This window comes from Phocoena sinus, chromosome 8 (genome assembly GCF_008692025.1).
Source record: "Phocoena sinus isolate mPhoSin1 chromosome 8, mPhoSin1.pri, whole genome shotgun sequence".
NCBI classification, from domain to species: Eukaryota; Metazoa; Chordata; class Mammalia; order Artiodactyla; family Phocoenidae; genus Phocoena; species Phocoena sinus.
The window spans coordinates 73,435,210-73,453,128 of record NC_045770.1 but is presented as its reverse complement, the minus strand read 5'-3'; the positions used below and the strand labels follow the sequence as shown (position 1 = coordinate 73,453,128).

Genomic DNA, 17,919 nt, shown 5'->3' with positions numbered 1-17,919 from the left:
AACATGGCACTACCAAGCCTATCTGCCATGTCCCATTCCCCTCCCTCTCTGACCCACTTCTCCTCCTGAGGTCCTGATTTCGGCCAGTGACAGTGTGAAAGCCCAGCTCTCCCAGGATAAAAGCCTCAGAAATCTTTAAACTCCCCTTTTTCTGACAACCAGAACAATCTCACCCCCCGACCCCGGAACAACACTCCTACCCAAAGAATGCCTTTCCCAGGCCACTACCTGAGCTTTTGCTCACTCTATGGAGAGAAGCCCGCCAAAACATAAACCCTGGGAGGAAAGCCGTGATGTCGTCATCATCTTTGCCTTCCCCAGAACACTGCACCTGGCATACACAGAATGTTCCCAACCTGGAGCAAGTATAAGACCACCATTCTAGCTGACAGTCTTGGGCCAGGGAAATTCAGAGGGACAGGCAGCATGGCCTGAAGCTTCTCTTCTTGCAAAGGTGACACCAAATATCGGAATCAAAAGGTCTTCATCAGATCCCCACATCCTTCTGCTCCCAGAGCACAGCTACACCCCACATATAGTACAAGGTGAATGAACTCCGCCTGCAAAGAGCTGAGCCCCAGAACCATCAACATCCAGCTGGAACACACAGTAAAACCCTGAGGTAACCGGGCCTCATGATAACTTGATTTCCCATTTAAATGGCCTGGTGATTTGCTCCAGGCTTCAGCCCAGAACCCCGTTCTCCAACAAGAGTAGGTAAAGGTCTTATCTTTATGCATGTGTGTGAGAAGGAGGGGGGAGGGGAGGGAAGGGGAGATGCGGAAAGGACCGCCTCTTGGGGAGGCGCAAGGCAGAGCTCCACAGCCACACCCCTCATACTCCCCAGGCCCAATATGCCTGGGGAGCCACCCGGGAGCCATGGTATCAGAAAACTCTTGGAATAACGGCCACTCTCTTGGTCTTCCTAAGCAGCTGCAGAGCCCCAGAACATTCAACCCACACTGAACCTGGCGTGGACCTCTACTGGGAGGGAACCAAACTGCAGCCTGGACCCAGACTGATTGGGAACCCCAAGAGAGAACCCAGGAACCCCTGCCAGCTACTGCTCAGATTCACTCCAGCTATTTCATTAACCTTAGAGTACACAACACTACTTTTTATGGGATTCAACACTGCATGATGCGGGGAGGGAAGGATTGGGAGTGTGGGATTAGCAGATGCAAACTAGTATATATAGGATGGATAAACAACAAGGTCCTACTGTATAGCACAGGGAACTATATTCAACATCCTGTGATAAACCATCATGGAAAAGAATCTGAAAGAGAATATATATAGGCGTAACTAATCACTGTGTTACACAGCAGAAATCAACACATTATAAATCCACTACACTTCAAAAAAAATTTTAAAAACAATTTTAAAACTAAAAAAAAAAAACCACTGCATTACGATGAAAAATCCAAATGGTAACTTTACAGTTGCTTCATCCATTGAACATGTATGTATGACAGGTGCTATGTTGGTTCCAGGGAAGGCAAAGATGATGGCGATTCAACTGCAGGCGTTGAGCAGGCATCTGCAGAGGGTCCAGGCAAGCCGAAAGCAAGGTGGGGGTATGGGAAAGGGGACTCTTTACCCACAAGGGCTACTCTGGAGACATAACCAACAGAGCTTAGCAACTGAAACATCTTGAAACTGCACCATATACAGCCTTGAAACCCCAATTGTCTTCTTGAAGAAGTCTACAGCCATTTATCAATCTCCACATTCTTACAATATAGAACGCTTCCAGGAACTAAGTTAAAGGATAATGCACCAAACTCCAGATTCCTAGTGTTACCTGATTATATACATGCTTTTTCTTTTTTGACTAATTTTCTGTCCGAGAACTTTTTTTTGCGGTACGCGGGCCTCTCACTGCCATGGCCTCTCCCATTGTGGAGCACAGGCTCCGGACGCGCAGGCCCTGCGGCCATGGCTCACGGGCCTAGCCGCTCCACGGCACGCGGAGTCCCCCGCATCGGCAGGCAGACTCCCAACCACTGCGCCACCAGGGAAGCCCATGTCCGATAACTTTTCTCCTCTTTCCCTGGTGTAAGGTAGATGTGCAGCCCCCTTTCACTGAGTGAGAAGCAACTTAAGAGGGAGAGAGGGCAGAGGGCATGCAGCATGGATTCAGAAAATATAAAGTAACACAAACTTAGCTGTCCCCACGTTTTCCTGGGTCAGAAATCTATGTATTCAAATAGGGGCCCCTTTAAACCAAAATATAGTTCAATCTGGAATAGTACCTAACCAGAGAGGCAGTTAGACAACTTCTGAGGACTGAACATTACCGTGTCTATAGCTCCCCGCTCCTCCCCATACGGCAGCCAGACATTACTGTGGAGAGAACATTTACTACTGTGGTTAGCGCTTGGAAAAAGAAAAAGCCAACCGACACAATAAACTCAGTTCATTTAATTTCAAAACATGAACTCATTGCTATCTCAGGAAATATCACCTTACTCTTTAGATTAAATGTTAGCCCAAGTCTAGGAGGCATTCAACAGTGAGAAAGTAATATACTTTAGTTGGCTTTTCCAGGCTCAAGTTTCACCAAAACAAGTTTCGTTGTTACAAAGATTAGCCAAGTACCGGGTAATGGGATATGGAAGGGTTACGTCATCTGCGGCCCATTTCCAAAGAAACATGGCTTTTCCAGGTGGAATTCTAAGTGCTCTCTCGTCTCTTTATAATCTTTGTTACACCAGTTTGCTGGATGGGTAATGGCAGGTGTATTAAAACTGCTTGCAAGCCATGAGGCCTTGGGCAGGTCATTTCATCTCTGAGTCTCTGCTTCCGCCATTGTGAAGTGGATTGTTAGGGGCCACTAGTCATGGGGCCCCTTCCTGAATGAACATCCCAAGATTGTTAGTCCTAGACTCCACTGTCCAACTCTTCCTGTGGGGGCACAAAGTCTCCCAACGGGCATTTGAGTCCAGCACCCAAACGCTGTGTGACTCACACATTCTGTGAGTAGGGATGGAAGCAACTACCTTGCAGACTGAGCCAGCTCATCTTCCAAGTCCACTGCTCAGCCAAATTTCCAACACTGACAATCACCCACCTTGCATATCCTCAACCACTTCCCTGGCACAGTGAGAGAGGAAAAAAGAATAATCTGGTGATACCCTTGATCTGGCGAGGATAATGGTAATCAAATTTTATTAACTGCTTATGAGGTGTCAGGTCCTGCACCGAATACTTCACTTGCATCATCTCATTTAATTCTCACAAAATCCCCCTTAGGTATACATAACATAGGAGGGAACTGAGATTTAAGGAGATTAAATGATTTGGCCAAGATCTCACAGCTAGGAGGTGGCAGAACCAAGGATTTAGACCAGGCCTTTCTGACGTGATACTACATTTTAGCCAATCTAGATGCTCGGAGTAACCAAGTATAAATATGAAAGCATCTCACTTTCCCCAGGACAGGACTGATTTACACCTGTATCCCTGTGCAGTTCTTCATAGTACCCCCTTTCACTCTCAGAAGTGTCCCGGCTTGGATGATAAATTATACAGTCGCCTACTTATAATGCCTCCCTGAGGGGTGATAATAATGATAATAATTATTAGTAAACCACCATGTCACATTTGCAGTAAAGCCCTACTTAACCACTCTACATTAAAGAGACCTCTCCCACCCTCCCTATCCTTCTTCTTACTTTGCTGTATTTTTCTCCATAGCATTCATCAACGTAAAAATACAGATTTTGCTTATCATCTCCACTAAAATATAAGTTCCATGCAGGCAAAAATGGCTTTTTGTTTACTCGTGTATCCCCGTTTGTAGTAGATGTTTCATAAATATTTGTCAAATGAATGAATGCATCATCGTCATTGGAACAACAGTGAACATTTATTGAGCATTTACTATGCGCTAGGTGCTGCTCAAAATACATATATTTTATCAAACAACCCCAAGTTTGGAAGAGTTATCCTCATCATTTTATAGATGAAGAAATGAAGCCTCAGAGAGATGAAGCGATACTCTCCAAGGGCACACAGGCTGTTGGTGGCAGAGCTGGGAGGGAAGTGAAGCTGACCCTCTACACAACCAAACCACCACTCTAAGTCTGACAGCAGAGACACAGCACACACACAAGCAGCACAAGGATTCAGGGCAGTATGGGGTCAAAGGCGGGTTAGCACTACTGCCTGTCAGAGATCCCCAGAGAGTGTGTGGTCAGGCAGGGCTTCTTAGGAGAAAGGGGACTTGATCTGAGCTTTGGAGGAAGGGATAGAACATGGACAGATGGAAGAAGTATTTAGTCCCAGGGAGCAGTGAAAGCGGAAAATCACAGGGCTGACCATGCTGATCAGAACAAGCAACTTCTATCTGGAGGCCCTGCAGAGCAAGATTTAAAACACTGCTGTCAGGACTTTCCTGGTGGGCCAGTGGTTAAGACACCACGCTTCCAACGCAGGGGGTGCAGGTTCAATCCCTGGTCGGGGAACTAAGATCCCACATGCTGCACGGTGTGGCCAAAAAATAAAAATAAATTAATTAATTAAATTAAAACAAAAACAAAAACACTGCCGTCACCTAGAGAGTCTTGAATGCCACGGAGGAGTTGAGCTTCATCCACTAGTAAGCAGGATCCCAAAAGAAGTTTCCTACCAGGAATGACATAGTGAGCAGTCTGCATTCCTGAAACTTCACCTTGGTAACAAGGCCAGAGGAGTTGGCAGGAGCTACAGCTGTGGACCAAGACTCCCCCTGGAGCCTCTGCAGATACACATCCTCTTAAAAGCCCAGGGCACATACTTGAGCTGGTAAATCCCTGTTTAAAGCACACTCCTTCCCACAGATTTGTGTTCTGGGTCCTATCATTTCCTTTGAGCATGCTGCCCTTCTCTACTATGACGAAGATGATGCAGGCGCTAACCCTTGTCCCCCACCACAGTGTTCTGAATGGATGTAATGAGTATCTGTGGTGGCAAGGACCATCCTCTCCTAACTCCCAGCCATCCCAAACATCTCCATCATACCTTCTTATTACCCTGTTTAAACACTATCTGTCAACTTATTCTATCCTCGCCCCTCTTTTCACGGCCTCTCCACCTCCCTGGCTGCCACTCCTATAACATGAGAGCCAGCACATCTGCAACATCTGAGTCAAAATGAACAACCCTTGGGAACAGCCCCATGTCACCCAGCCAGGAACCCTAGGCTCGCAGCTAGATGGATGACGGCAGTCTGGTCCACATATCCTGGAGAGCCCAGACACCCTGAAGAAAAGCTTAGCCACATGCCTTCTGGGTGATTGGCATTTTATGACAGAAACCAGAAACAAAACCAAAAAACATACGTATTTTGCTGGCTCCACACAAAAACAATGGCAAAAGTAATGCGAGCACTACTGGGTCACCAGAGGGACCAGTTATAAATCTCTACATCCATATCAACACCGAAATGAAGGAAAATGTGTTACCTTAAAATGTCATCCTAAGGAAGTCACTAATTTCAGCGGTTTTCTTTCCTCCCCTCCCGATATCCATTTCTTTATTTTCTCAGTAATTAACCAGAGCCAAAACCTTCCTTACATGCTTTGGTTTCAATTCTGAAAAGTCTATCAAGGCTATGATGGCTCATTACCTATAGCAGAAATGCATACTGAAACGTTCCTGTATATTTCAACCTGGTTTCTCCAGGAAAGGATGGAATTTCCTGCTCTGGAGACTTTTGGAATGAACAGAAAAGACATGATGACTTCAGTACCTGGAATATGGTAAAAATCTATGCCAGTTACAATTAGTGGAAAGCAGGAGAAAGTTCTAGAAGTTTCTGAGAGTTGAAATTGCTGATATTTTCCAGGAGAAGAAGGGAATACCTTCAGGTGAGTGGTCAACGAGCTTTATCCGGAAAAAAAGCAAAAGTTGTCACTTTTCTATGCACAGAAAGACAAATAAGAGCAGAAGGACCACTGCATTTTAAACACAGAAGCTGGTCATACATGGGCTCTGCAGTGTCCATGGCATCCTTGCCTTTGGGAGGAAGCAGTATAACTGCAGAAAGGCAGACAGGGCCCTTTAATCCACTGACCTCTTTTAATCTGCTTGTTAGCTTGGCTGTGGGCAGGACCAAGGGGCCCGTGATCAATGGCTCTCTGGGGAAAGGTCAAAGGTCAGAGGCACATTCCCTCATCATCATTATTCTCAATTATTCTTCGTTCAGAGCTACTTTCTCCCCCATTTTGAGGAAGGGCCCCATAAGTGTTTTCCAGGACACTGAAGAGCAATGACCCAACCCAGCCCCTCTCACTGTGTTTCCTTTCCTCTCCACCTCGCTCACTTCATCTCCCTGGCCAAAGAGGATAATAGTGGGTAGCAACTCACAGAGAGGCCCCTCACAGGGAGAAAGCCCGGAGGTAAGCACAGGCCTGTACACAGCACATTCACACATACCTAGCTCAGCAGAAGGCCCCACTGGTCCCCAGGATGCACCCACAGTTTTATGACAGAGCAATTCAAGTCACAGACTTTGCCATCAGACAAGGCAGAGGTTCTACAAGTTACTAACCCTGGAACGTTAGGCAAGTCACTTACCTCTCTAAGCTTTCATTTCCTCACCTGAGCAACGGGGATAACAGTAGTTTCTCCTTCATAGGGTTATGGCAGGGACGGAACGGAATGAAGCTCAAAGTAAAGGATCAAAGCTCAAAGTAAAGTAGCTATTAATATGATGAACATTCATTACATGATTATTTTAGCAGTACTATCATTTCTATATCTCCTTGATGATAAATGTACAGTGTGGTCATTGCACAGAATCTGAAATATAAGCAAAAGTATAGACCAAAAATAATCCTTGATAATCTCCCCGCAGAACTGAGCACTGTTAGCAGTGGGACTACTTCTGTTGAGTGTTTCCTCTGTGCACAGAGACACGCACCCACTACTGGACCACCCTGTAATCACAGGGGCAACCGTCCGCCACTGCGCCCTGAGTTCAAAGCCTGCAGCACACTTCTTTCTAGTTCTCACGGTAACCCTGTGAGGCACTGTGGTACCCCTTTACAGATGAGCAAAGCAAGGCTGAAGAGGTTATGCAGCCAGGTCACATGGCTAGCTGTTCCTGAACAGAGCTGTGACTGTGGGCCTCTCTAGCTGGTGTGCCTGCCTCTCTGCCTGAGGACAGGCTGCAAGGGTGGCCGCCCCACCCTGCTTTTCCTCTCCCCATTTGATGGCTCTGCCACTTCTCAGAGGACACTAGATGCTCCAGAAGTGGCCTCATTTTCTTCTCCTTGCCCTGCCCAAGTTGAAAGAATCTAAAAGAAGGGAAGTGAGAAGGGGGGTGATAAGGATGTCAGAACCATCTACATCATGCTCTAGGCCTGTGCTTACCCCCTCTCAGTGGGTGCTTCAGGCTTGAGCAGTCACCTCCTCTCACTTTTATCAAAGGCTCTGTGACCCTGTCAGATGGGATTTGAACAGGGAAGGATTTATCAGCTACTGCCTTCTACCCTAGGTGGGCAGGTGCCTTTCTGACATCCCCCTGCAGAGATAATACATAAAGATGCAAGTTCTGCCTCTAATTACTCTTAGCCTTATTTTGATCCAATTAACCTTAAAATAGAACACAAAGCAAAACCTTTGGTTCCAGTATTCAATAAGAAAGGTGAATTTGCAAGCTGTGGGTTAACTGACTTCATGTTTATTGAAATGCATCAGTGATAAAAGTTCAGGCACCCACCTCTGGCCCCAGGCCCCATTCTGGAATGGTTATTCACACACAATTGACTTCCAAGATGTTCCCAGAGAGCTCCTTCCTACAGAGGGCCACTAATGACTCAAAGGTAAAAAAGGTTTGTTTTCCTCAAGCTCATTAGGAGAAAAAACCATTCACCCAAGAGCACAACGGAGAGCAGGACATTTACCTTTGAAGAAGATAACAATAATAACAACTACTGTTGTTCCCATTTTTAGGTACCCATGTATCAGACTCGGCCCTGGATACCGTTTCTATATTCTCATTTCATCTTTTCAGAACCTGGGAAAGAGGGCTATAAAACCGTCTTTTACAGAAGAGGAAAACTGACTCGGAGACTAGCAAGTGACAAGGCTGGAATTCAAACTGAGAATCACCTGAGAGCGAAGTTTTTCGCAAGGAGCACGGCCTCCCCCCACGAAAGGGCTCTGCACAGGGGAAACAGACAACATAACTGGTAAATCAAACAGTACATGATGAAACCAAAGACAGACTAATGAGGTGTCAACTAATGATGTGTCCGTGGTTTCTGGGATTCTGCGAAAAAGCTGAGGCCCATCCTTGAGGGTAGCAGAGGCTCTCTGAATGTCAAGACGCAGTCATCAGCTGTTCCTGCCTGGGACGGTAGCTGCCGCCTCCCCTAAAGCTCCCAGGTTGTTTGAGCGCCTCTAGCCCCTCCCCGACCTGGCACCGGAGTACTTTGGTCAGACCACAACTACCTTGGGTGGTCCTCACAGTTCATTCGAAAAGTGAGACTCATATTGGGGCATGCTCCCTCCATAGGCTTAAAGGGAGGATGTACTGGAGCAGTGAGGACATCCCAGCCCTTACCATAGCCACCTGCCACCAAGCTCTAGAAAACCATCCCCTGGGATACTCCACGTTTTCCCTGCCTGGGAAATAACTCTTTTTCTTCTTTTTTTCTTGAGAGTATTTAGGTCTGGCAGCCTGACACTACCCAGTCCAGACCAGGACCCAACTTTCCTCGGCTGTATCTTAAAGTAGCATCTCAGGTGTAGCTTGGAGAGAAAATGTGTGAAACTCTGGGCTCTCCCACAACAGTCTGGTTGGAGAAGGATTTCAGGAAAGGATTAGGGAACTGGAGTCCTGGCACAGTGCAGCAAAGGTGCATAACATCTGCTAATGTCACAGCACATTAAACGAAGTTGTAAAACAGTAGCTTAAAGTTAGACAGGCCAAACACAACACAAGAAGTATGAAAAGCAAGGTGCCGTTTTTCCAACAAATAAGTTCATTATATGAAGAACCAGCTTAGATTGATTCAGCATCTTGGTATCCACTGCAGCTGCTATGACTTTTTTTTTTCTTTTTGGTAGCATCTTTAAAGAGCTCACCCCATAAGTATCAATTCCAGTTTATTAATACTTATTCCTTATTGAATCCTTATCTTGGGTCAGAAGCCTACAAATATAATTCCTTATCCTTGCACCCGCTCTACAAGGTGAAAACTTGCCCAGTTTACTGAGGAGGAAACTGATATCCAAGGAGGTAACTCGGCCTCAGCGCTGACTGACTTCAATGGGGAATTAAGGTCCCCGCCAGCTGAAACCGTCAGATAAAAAACAAATCACAAAAGCAAAACCCAAAGAAGAGCCTTCCGATCACATTTTCTCCTTGTGATGGAGAAACAATTCAGACTTCCTGGGGCAGAGAGGAAAATGCCGCTGTCCTCTGCCGTCCCAGGAGTGATGAGCGGTTATTTTTGAAATCGGAGGAGAGAAAAAGTACCTGCAGCCTAGACGGTTCTTACAAGCTTGAAAGAAAACTAAGGCATTGTGAGAGGCGGGAGGAGAGGTCGCAGTGCATATTCAAGCTGGGCTCGCGTTTGTTTGCCCGAACAAGCCAAACCGCAAGAGAGATCAACACTCGCGCGCATCCCCAAACTATCAAAACACAATGGGGGCGGGGTGGGGAGAGGGGGGCAGGCCATGCTGACTTGGGACCCGCATTGAGAGCTCCGACCTACGCGCAGGAGTCAATCCCCAGCGTGTGCAACCCTAGAAAGCCCCAGGAATTCCTAGGTGGAAGGGTCTGGGAGATAATGCAGCCCATCCCACCCGCCTTCAATCGCTCACACACACATATACGCACATCGACTTTCCTGGCTTAAAAAACAAAAAAACCCTGAAATCTATTTTCAAAACAATAAGGGAAATACCAAGAACTGGATGCACTTCAGGGGCTTTCCATCACGGGAGACAGTTCCTCATGGGGCTGGGGGGTGGGGTGAGGAATAAAAAGTAGAGCAGTGCCCCGGGAGTGAGGGCTGCAGTCCACCCTTACCAGCTTCATGGTGGTGTTATTCTGGTCCCAGCGCCACAGCATCACGCTCATCTTACTTCAAGGAGAGGAGGGAAGGGAAAGAGGAAAAGGAAAAAAAGGGGGGAGGGGGCCGAAGCACCTGCCCGCGCGCCCGGCAGGTTGGGCCGCCCCGTCCGGAGACGTCCTCTCCGACCCCGGCCCCTCCGGGCATCCCCGGCGCCCGCGGCCGCCTCGCCCCCGCCCGGGGCCGCTGCCGCGCGCTCGGGGACCCTCCTCAGGAGCCCGGCGCCCGCGCTGCCCGGCTCTAGTGCCTCCCTCGCTCGCTCCCAGCCGGCCTCCCCGCCTCCGCCAAATCAAACAACTCCCCCTGCGTCCGAGCGCCCGCGCCTCGCAGCGCGGGGGCCGCTGGGGCCGCGGCGGAGGGGGGTCGGGGCCGGCGGGCTCTCCGCCTCCTAGCCGGCCCGCGGGCTGCCCCGCGTGGCCCCCGGCGCTTTAACTGGCCGGCTCCCCATGGCGGGGGCGGGGGCCGGGGGGAGGGGAGGGGAAGGGGCAGAGGTGGTCGGAGGGGGGAGGTACTTAACTCTTTCGGGGAGGGCGTGGGTAGGCGGAGCCGACTAGGCAGAAATAGGGAAGGTCTGGTGGGCCGGGGGCTGCGGGAGCGCAGTCAGTGGCTCCTCGGTCCTCGTGGCTCCTGAGCCCAGACACAGCCCGCGCCCCTAACCGAGTGTGCTCAGCTCCGTCTGCATTTTGTTTCTGCACCGAACTCACCCAAGTTGTCTGACAGTGGCGGCTCTGGGGCTGCCGACCCCGGAGCAGCTGAAGGTGAATGCACCATCGCCACCCCACTCCGCCCCCTGCACCGCTCCCCACGCAACGCACACACCCGCGCCCGCCCACACGCCGCTTCCCCAGCAGCATTTATTTCCTGCTACGTGAAGGACGGGGCTCGAGTGTTTTCAAACACACCTGGCTGCTGCTGCCAACGAAAGGACGTCCGTGGAGGGGAGGAGGAGGGGGCAGGCGACGACAGGCGGACAGAGGAAGAGGCTCTGTGGCCTTTGTTTCCTCTTCTGCCTTTCCCACCTGCCACGGGCTCTTTCTAGGGACCTGTCCCCTCCACCCTGTGCCCTCCTCTGAGACTTTGGGGGCTGGGCACTTCCACACCTTCCTGCCCACCCCTTGGCCTGGGTCTAGCACCCCCTAATCTGGCAGTGATCCTCCAGGGCTCCCCAGCAATTTTCAGTACCCTGAAAAGGCTCAGGAATCCTTCAGCTCCCCAAGGCAAGATGACACTAGCCACCCAGACCTCAGGGCTGTATCTGATTGGGGCCGTTCAGACATCTTGGGATGGAAATCCTGGCTCTCCCCTGCTGATGGAGAGCTATGAGGAGAACTCATGCAATGGCCTTATTACACATTCATTTCAGTAGTCAAAACTGTACAAAATGACAGGAGGTGATAAAATGGGTCCTTATCTTTTCAAAGTGATCTTTAAAACATGCCACTTAGATCAAAATGTTGCCATACCTGACTAAAGCTTTCAGGATTTGGTTTCCCTTCATAGTTGAAAAATCCCAACTCTTCTTCTATGGCCTACAACTTCATCTCCCAGCCTCTCCCTCGGACTTCTGTGCTCCAGCAACAGTGGCATTCTTTCTTATTCTCAAACACACGGAGGGGGAATTCCTTGGCAGTCCAGTGGTTAGGACTCAGCTTCCAATGCCGGGAGACCAGGTTTGATCCCTGGTGGGGAAGCTAAGATCCTGCAAGCTGCGCTGAGAAAAAAACACATGGAAATCCTTCCCACCTCAGGACCTTTGCACCTGACAGCCTCGCTCCCTAGATCACAGTTTCCCCTAGACCTGACCATGGTCTCATTTTCATGTCACCTCCTCAGAGGGACTTTTGACTTTTCCTGTAGTGACCTTCTCCTTCCCACACTCTTCTATCTCATTACAGTCATCTTTCCTTCCTTGTTCTGCTCACTTTGTAAACTTAGCTAACTTGTATTCTTGTTTATTTTCTGCATCATCCCATTGGGCTAGAAACTCCATGGTGTCCCCAAGTGCCTGGAACAGTGTATGGCTCAGAGTGGGAGCTCAGTAAATGTTTCCCAACTGAAAACTGTTGACAACTGTCCTATCTAAGTTCATGCAGCTTCCTCTGCAATGAGGACTGAGCCAGACCCAGGCAGCACATCCCACATCCTGCCAGAGGCCCTGACCTAGACTGAATGTCTGCAAGAGACCCTTTTATGTACATCTCCACACATATTTCTGGAGAATGTAATAAAGACAGTCACCTTTGCTCCTCCAGGGAAGGGGCACATCCTAGGGAAACACAGAAAGGGGAAAGCAGGTGTCATTTTAAAAAGTATATTCCATATTAAAATATACTTATGTATTGGAAAACAAGATTCTAAATAACTTTTTTTTTCTTAAAATAAATCTTGACAAAATCGTATTGGCCAGGAAAGCAAAACACAAGCTCTCTACTGCACAAGCTGCACAAGCTCTCTACTGCAGTTTTAAGCCAGGGGTTCTTGGAGTCCAGAAACCTTCTGGTTATGAGAAAACGCTGTGACTGGACATCTGTGCATTTTCTGGGGAAACACGTATAGGTTTATCACATTCTCTAGGACACCCAGAACATTAAAAAACTACAGGTCTCCTGGAAGTCACTGAATGAGCATTTGGTTCCCAATCGAAATCTTTGTTGGTCAAAGATGGAAAACACCAGTCATGGTACAAGGAGGAATTTGAGGGCTGGGGATTTTGAGAGGGCACCTGTCCCAGCTTTAATTAAAAGAATAAATCCTGTGGCCTTGCCTTTCAGGCCTCACACCCTTCAGACCACAGGTATGTTACCTTGTTTAGCAAATTCTCCTTGATCATCTACCATGATGCACTTACCTGGGTCTGTGCTGGGTATTGAGAATCAGAGGAGTTCCTCTCTGGTGTGTGTGTGTGTGTGTGTGTGTGTGTGTGTGTGTGTGTGTGTGTGTGTGTGTCTACTGGAAGATGGACACATACACCACCAGTTGCAATGCAATGTGACAGGTGTTTCAGAAGAGGGCTATACAGTGTACAGCTGGGCCAGAAAGAAAAAAAACCTATGAACAAGACTGGGAGGCATGGAAGAACTTCAGAGTGGTGACGCTGGCCTGCATCTGGAAGGATGAAACCAGGCTGGACAAGAGGAGGCATGCATCCCCGGAAGATAGAATAGCACGTTCGAGGATGCAGAGAAGTGAAAAAGCATGGCAAGTTCTGTGTGGTCAGAATGTGGAGATGAAATGGCAGGAAGTGGGGCAATTTGTTAGGCTGGAGCAGGCTAGGTCCCTATAAAGGGGATTCTACCCTTAATTCTTATAAATCAGGAGAGTGATTTGACCAAGTTCCCATTTTAGGAGGACCTCTCTATTAATAGCAAGAGGATGGCTTTGACAAGGTGGAGGCTGGAGGGACAGAGACCATTTGGAAGGCTGTTGAAACCACACAGGGGAGACAGAATAAGGACCTGAGTGAGGAGACGTGTATAGAAAAGGAGACTGATGTCACCAGCAAGCCACAGATGCCATGAGTGGCTCCAAGGGGTAATGGCTGTCAGGACCCTGCAGATTTTCAGGGACAGACGTGGCTCCTTAAACCTCCTGCTACACCTTGGAGAGCTGTTTCTCATTCACCAGGCTGCCTCTCCCAGCACCTTTCTTCTCCTTCTCATTTCTGTAATCTCCCATCAAGGCCTTCGATACGGGTTCAGAGAAAGAGATCAGCCTCTCTATGTGTGGGCCACATAGGACAGAGCTGGTGGGAACAAGGCTTGTGAAGATCTGCCCTGAAGTGCGGTCTGGTTCCTCCCAGCTGTCAGCCTCTTTTTTCAGCTAATGGCCTCTGACCCAGCCCCTGGGCCTGACCATTCAGCGCTGACCCTTGCAGGTAGTAACACCCCCAGCTTGGCCCAGCTCCCTGAGCGTGAACTCTCTTATACTCTCATGGTAGCCACAAGGCAGGACTTCAGGTCCTAGTACTGGGCAACCCCTGGTGGTGCTGACCGCCCCCCACTACCAGAGGCTGAATCTGCCCTTTGCTGACAGTGTCCTATGTTCCAGACCTTTCTATCCCCAGCACACAAAAGATCCATCCCACATCATCCAGCATTCGCTTATTCCCACGTCTATCTTCCTTCCTGTCTGCTTCTCTGAATTTTAGCCCAGCTTCAGTAGACATGTGATAAATATCTCCTAAATAAAAGTGGGAGTGTCCATCTTGCTCTTCAAGGCAGAATAAGGAGGGGAGAAGAGCCAGACCAGAAAGCAGGGTTTGAGGCTTAGAATCCCAAAGCCCTGCTCCCCTGTGAACTTTCTTCCCCTTGCCTATAAACTGATGATCTGTGAAGCTCCTTTTCACTCTGAAATCCTGCAAGTCCAGCCCCTGTCTGATAAACTAATTTGTGTCCGACTGTTAATGGCTTAATGCGTTTCCCAGATAACGGATTTCAGTTTAACAGGGGTCTTCCACTCTCCCAGCCAAAGCAGTGACTAATAGGGGAAAGTTCAGATGCAGTGGGGGCAGGCCCGGGGAACAGCAAACAACATGGGCTCTTTGGACGGGCCTGAACGTGGGCTGGTGCCTTTCCACCCACATGTGAGGCAGACTGTGGAGAGATGTCAGCTTTTACGTGGTACAAGGCTAACAAAGTTAAGACCAGAAGCGGTGTGCCACCCCAGAGGGAGGGATAAGCTAGTTAGCTTGACGTGGGGAGTCCACTATTTTTCCCCGAAATAACTGGGCTTGAACAGAAAAATGCCACAGAAGAGCTTAGCATCACCTGTCAAATGAAAAACCTAGCCATATTAGCAGCTATGTATTAAGCATGGCACAGGGCAACTTTCACTTACTCATCACAGCCCTGCTAAGAAAGGTCATTTTGCGGGTAAAGGCTCAGAGAGAGGGAGAGTGATTGGCTCTGTTCAACCATCTCAGAAGCCGCCAAACAGGTCAGCTTTCCTCACCCATTATCTCTGCAGTGTCTGTGTTATTGTCAAACTTCCTGCAGGAAATGAAAGTACAGAAATGCCATCCCTGGGATAATGAAGAGGACCTGTGAGCAGATATTTTTGCAAGAGGCTTTCAGACTTATTTTAAGTCTCCTTCCCACTCTGGTAGGGCCCTGCAATCTTGGATATGGAAAAAGAAGATGTATAAAAATTAAAATAAAAGGCTTGAAAAAGTACACAGCTGGCAGGCTTTTCAGGACTTGAGCATCAAAGTTGAGAAAAGCACTAAGCCTTCCTGGAGAAGAAAAAACTCTTGTTGAAAGCCAGGGACAAGGAGAGTCTGAGCACAGGAGGTGCCATCTCCCCTCTGCCAACCTCTGGGAAAGTGAGCCCCCTGCCTATAGGTCAGCCTGGGAATGCTGGGGTCTGCAGGGGGTCCAAGGCGATTGGGGGGGTTTGAAAGTAAGATGTATGGCTTTCAAGAAGGCAGACACAGCATCACAGTGACAAGTCCACAAATGAATGAATATGCCCCTAGAAAGGGCTGGGCTGGCTGGGCTAGCAAAGGATTTCTCTCCCCCCACACCTCCTTTCCTTTTCTCTTAAGATAAAGAATTATGTAAAGGCATCTCCCAGCACACATACTAAATATCACTGACTTTCTTGTATTCCCCCCGAACAGGGTTTAATTGGTTGCTTCCTGGCTCCCCACACAATTTACTTTCTTCCTTCCAGTGACAGGGTCAGGTGGTGGTAGAGAATTTCTGGGTGGAACAGGGTCTCCCATCACCCCTCCCAATGTACCTGTGAGCTGCTCACTCCCCAGGACTAGGCCACTCACGGTCACACTGCCATGCTCTTGCCTAGGCTGTTCCCTCTGCTTAGAAGTGCTTTTCCTTCCATTCTCTGCTGGACGATATCATGTTGTTCTTTCAGGACCCAGAGCAAAACTAACTTAGTTGGTGAATTGCTCTTCAATCTCCCCCGGATCAGAACTATTTACACCCTCCTCTGTGGTCCCCAGTATTTTGTTTCTATCTTCTTGACGGCCTTTATAATAGTCCATCTTCTCTTGGAGTTTGAGGTTGGTATGTTTTATTTGCTGTTATGGGTATTAGTATTGATATTAATATTATTACCCCTAGATTATAAGTTGCTTAGAAACAGGTGCTCTACCTTAGTCATCTTTGTACATGCAGAATAGTGCTTGGCTTATCATTGGTATAATTAAACACAATTAACAAATTCAGAATGTCAGCGCTATAGGGGGTTGAAAGATCATCCAGTCCCCCACCCCCACCCCCAACTTCCAGAAGAATCCCCCATATACAGCTCCTTCCACTGTAACATGAAAAATGTATGAAAAATAAACCCAACTGAATTGTGAGGCTGGAAGCACTGGGCATGATGGCATCTTGGGCAGGCCCTCAGGAAGAAATCAGAAATCCATGGTGACTCAGACTAAAGATTCACTTGTTTGCTGGGAGACTGGATATTTGATATTTCCTTTTAAATATTAGTAGAAGAAGAGCTTTTTGAGAGTGAGGATTCTATCTTATTTCTCTCTATAGCCGCTCAAACACTGTCAAACATAGAGGGGGGAGTAGGGTAAAAAATAAGTTTCAGGGTGAATGAATAAGGAATTAAAGACTAAATTCAAAGCTCCAAGGCAAGAGGTTTTGATTTCTACAAGGCAGCCAAACTGGTCCCCAGCAGTGGAGGACACACCTCCAAAGAGTGAGCTTGTTTATCCCTCATATCGGAGGGTTGCCAGGTGCCCCCGGTATTTATTTGCTCTGCTCAACACCCCAGGCCTGGGGGCTCCTCCTCCAGCCCCTTCCCCTCCCACCACCTCGGTGAAGCAGATAAGGGTTGAAATTGCACAATCTTTGTGTGACCTCTGACCCCCCTTTGAAGGGCCTCCACCTGGCCAGTCCTCCCTCCAATTCCCCCACTCTGAGGACCGCCACCTCCAGCTCTGAGCCCAGGGAGGTGCTGGGGCATGGTGACCCACAGACATTTTGGGAAGCGGCTTAAAGACTTGTTTCAGGCTTATCTAGCCCACTTAGGGGGGGCTAGAGGTTCACATAAGGTGAAATAAAACCAGTTAAGCAAAAGAAAAAAAAATTTAGAAAAACTTCTGCCACAAAACTGCGGCCACAGAAATGTGGATAGTTATTGTGGAAGCACTTAAGAAAGTTAAATGGCTTCTAATTTTTATCCTCTGTTCTGGTTTTGCATCTGAGTGATTCAGAGAAACAGTTTAGAACAGAGCTGCCCTCAAACTCTCGCTGGGGTGTGTTAGGGTGTTGGGTTTTGCTATGTTTGGTTTTCGGTGGCTGTGGTTTGGTGGGGGAGAGGGTGGTGTGGTTTCGTTTATTTTATTTTCCCTGTGGGATCAGCCTTTTCATTCTGGGCCAATTCTGTTCCCCGGGGATTAAGGTTAGCAACTTAAGAGGCTGCGCGTTTCCCAGGGGGCCATGGTCTACACCTCCTGGGAACTGTTGAGGAACTGAGCGCCTCCCTAATAACTTTGCTCTTGGGAGTGTAGTTGCTTTCAACAGAAAAGTTACATGATTGAACGATTAAAGGGACACGAATACCCTAGACGTGGGCTAAAAATTATTCCCCAATGGGGGCTTTTTTTCCCCTTGGAACAAAAGCAGTAGGTAAGTTGATTCCACTTTTGTTAGGCCTCCTGATCTCACAGGAGATGGCTACGCACGCGCACGCACGCACACACACACACACACACACACACACACACACACACACACACCTCCAGCAGCGTACACAATCCACACTGAGTGTTCCTTCTCCCTGCCAGCCCAGGAGAGGGTGACTGTGATGAGTGCCCCCCGGGAGAGGATCGGGGCTGGCTCTCTGGATCCAGTACACAGGGCCTGAGCTGAGG

At 48.4% G+C, this 17,919-nt stretch overlaps 1 protein-coding gene across 2 annotated transcripts in view; it reads right to left on the bottom strand.

Moving 5' to 3' along the window:
• Nucleotides 1-10,137, bottom strand: part of NAV2 (neuron navigator 2) — a 332,163-nt gene extending 322,026 nt beyond the window's left edge. For both annotated transcript variants that reach the window (XM_032640399.1, XM_032640401.1), the window contains exon 1: nucleotides 10,028-10,137. In XM_032640399.1, the coding sequence (XP_032496290.1) occupies nucleotides 10,028-10,078 (51 nt within the window). In that variant the 5' untranslated portion in view covers nucleotides 10,079-10,137. The remainder of the gene's footprint in view (nucleotides 1-10,027) is intronic.
• Between the last annotated feature and the right edge of the window lie 7,782 nt (nucleotides 10,138-17,919).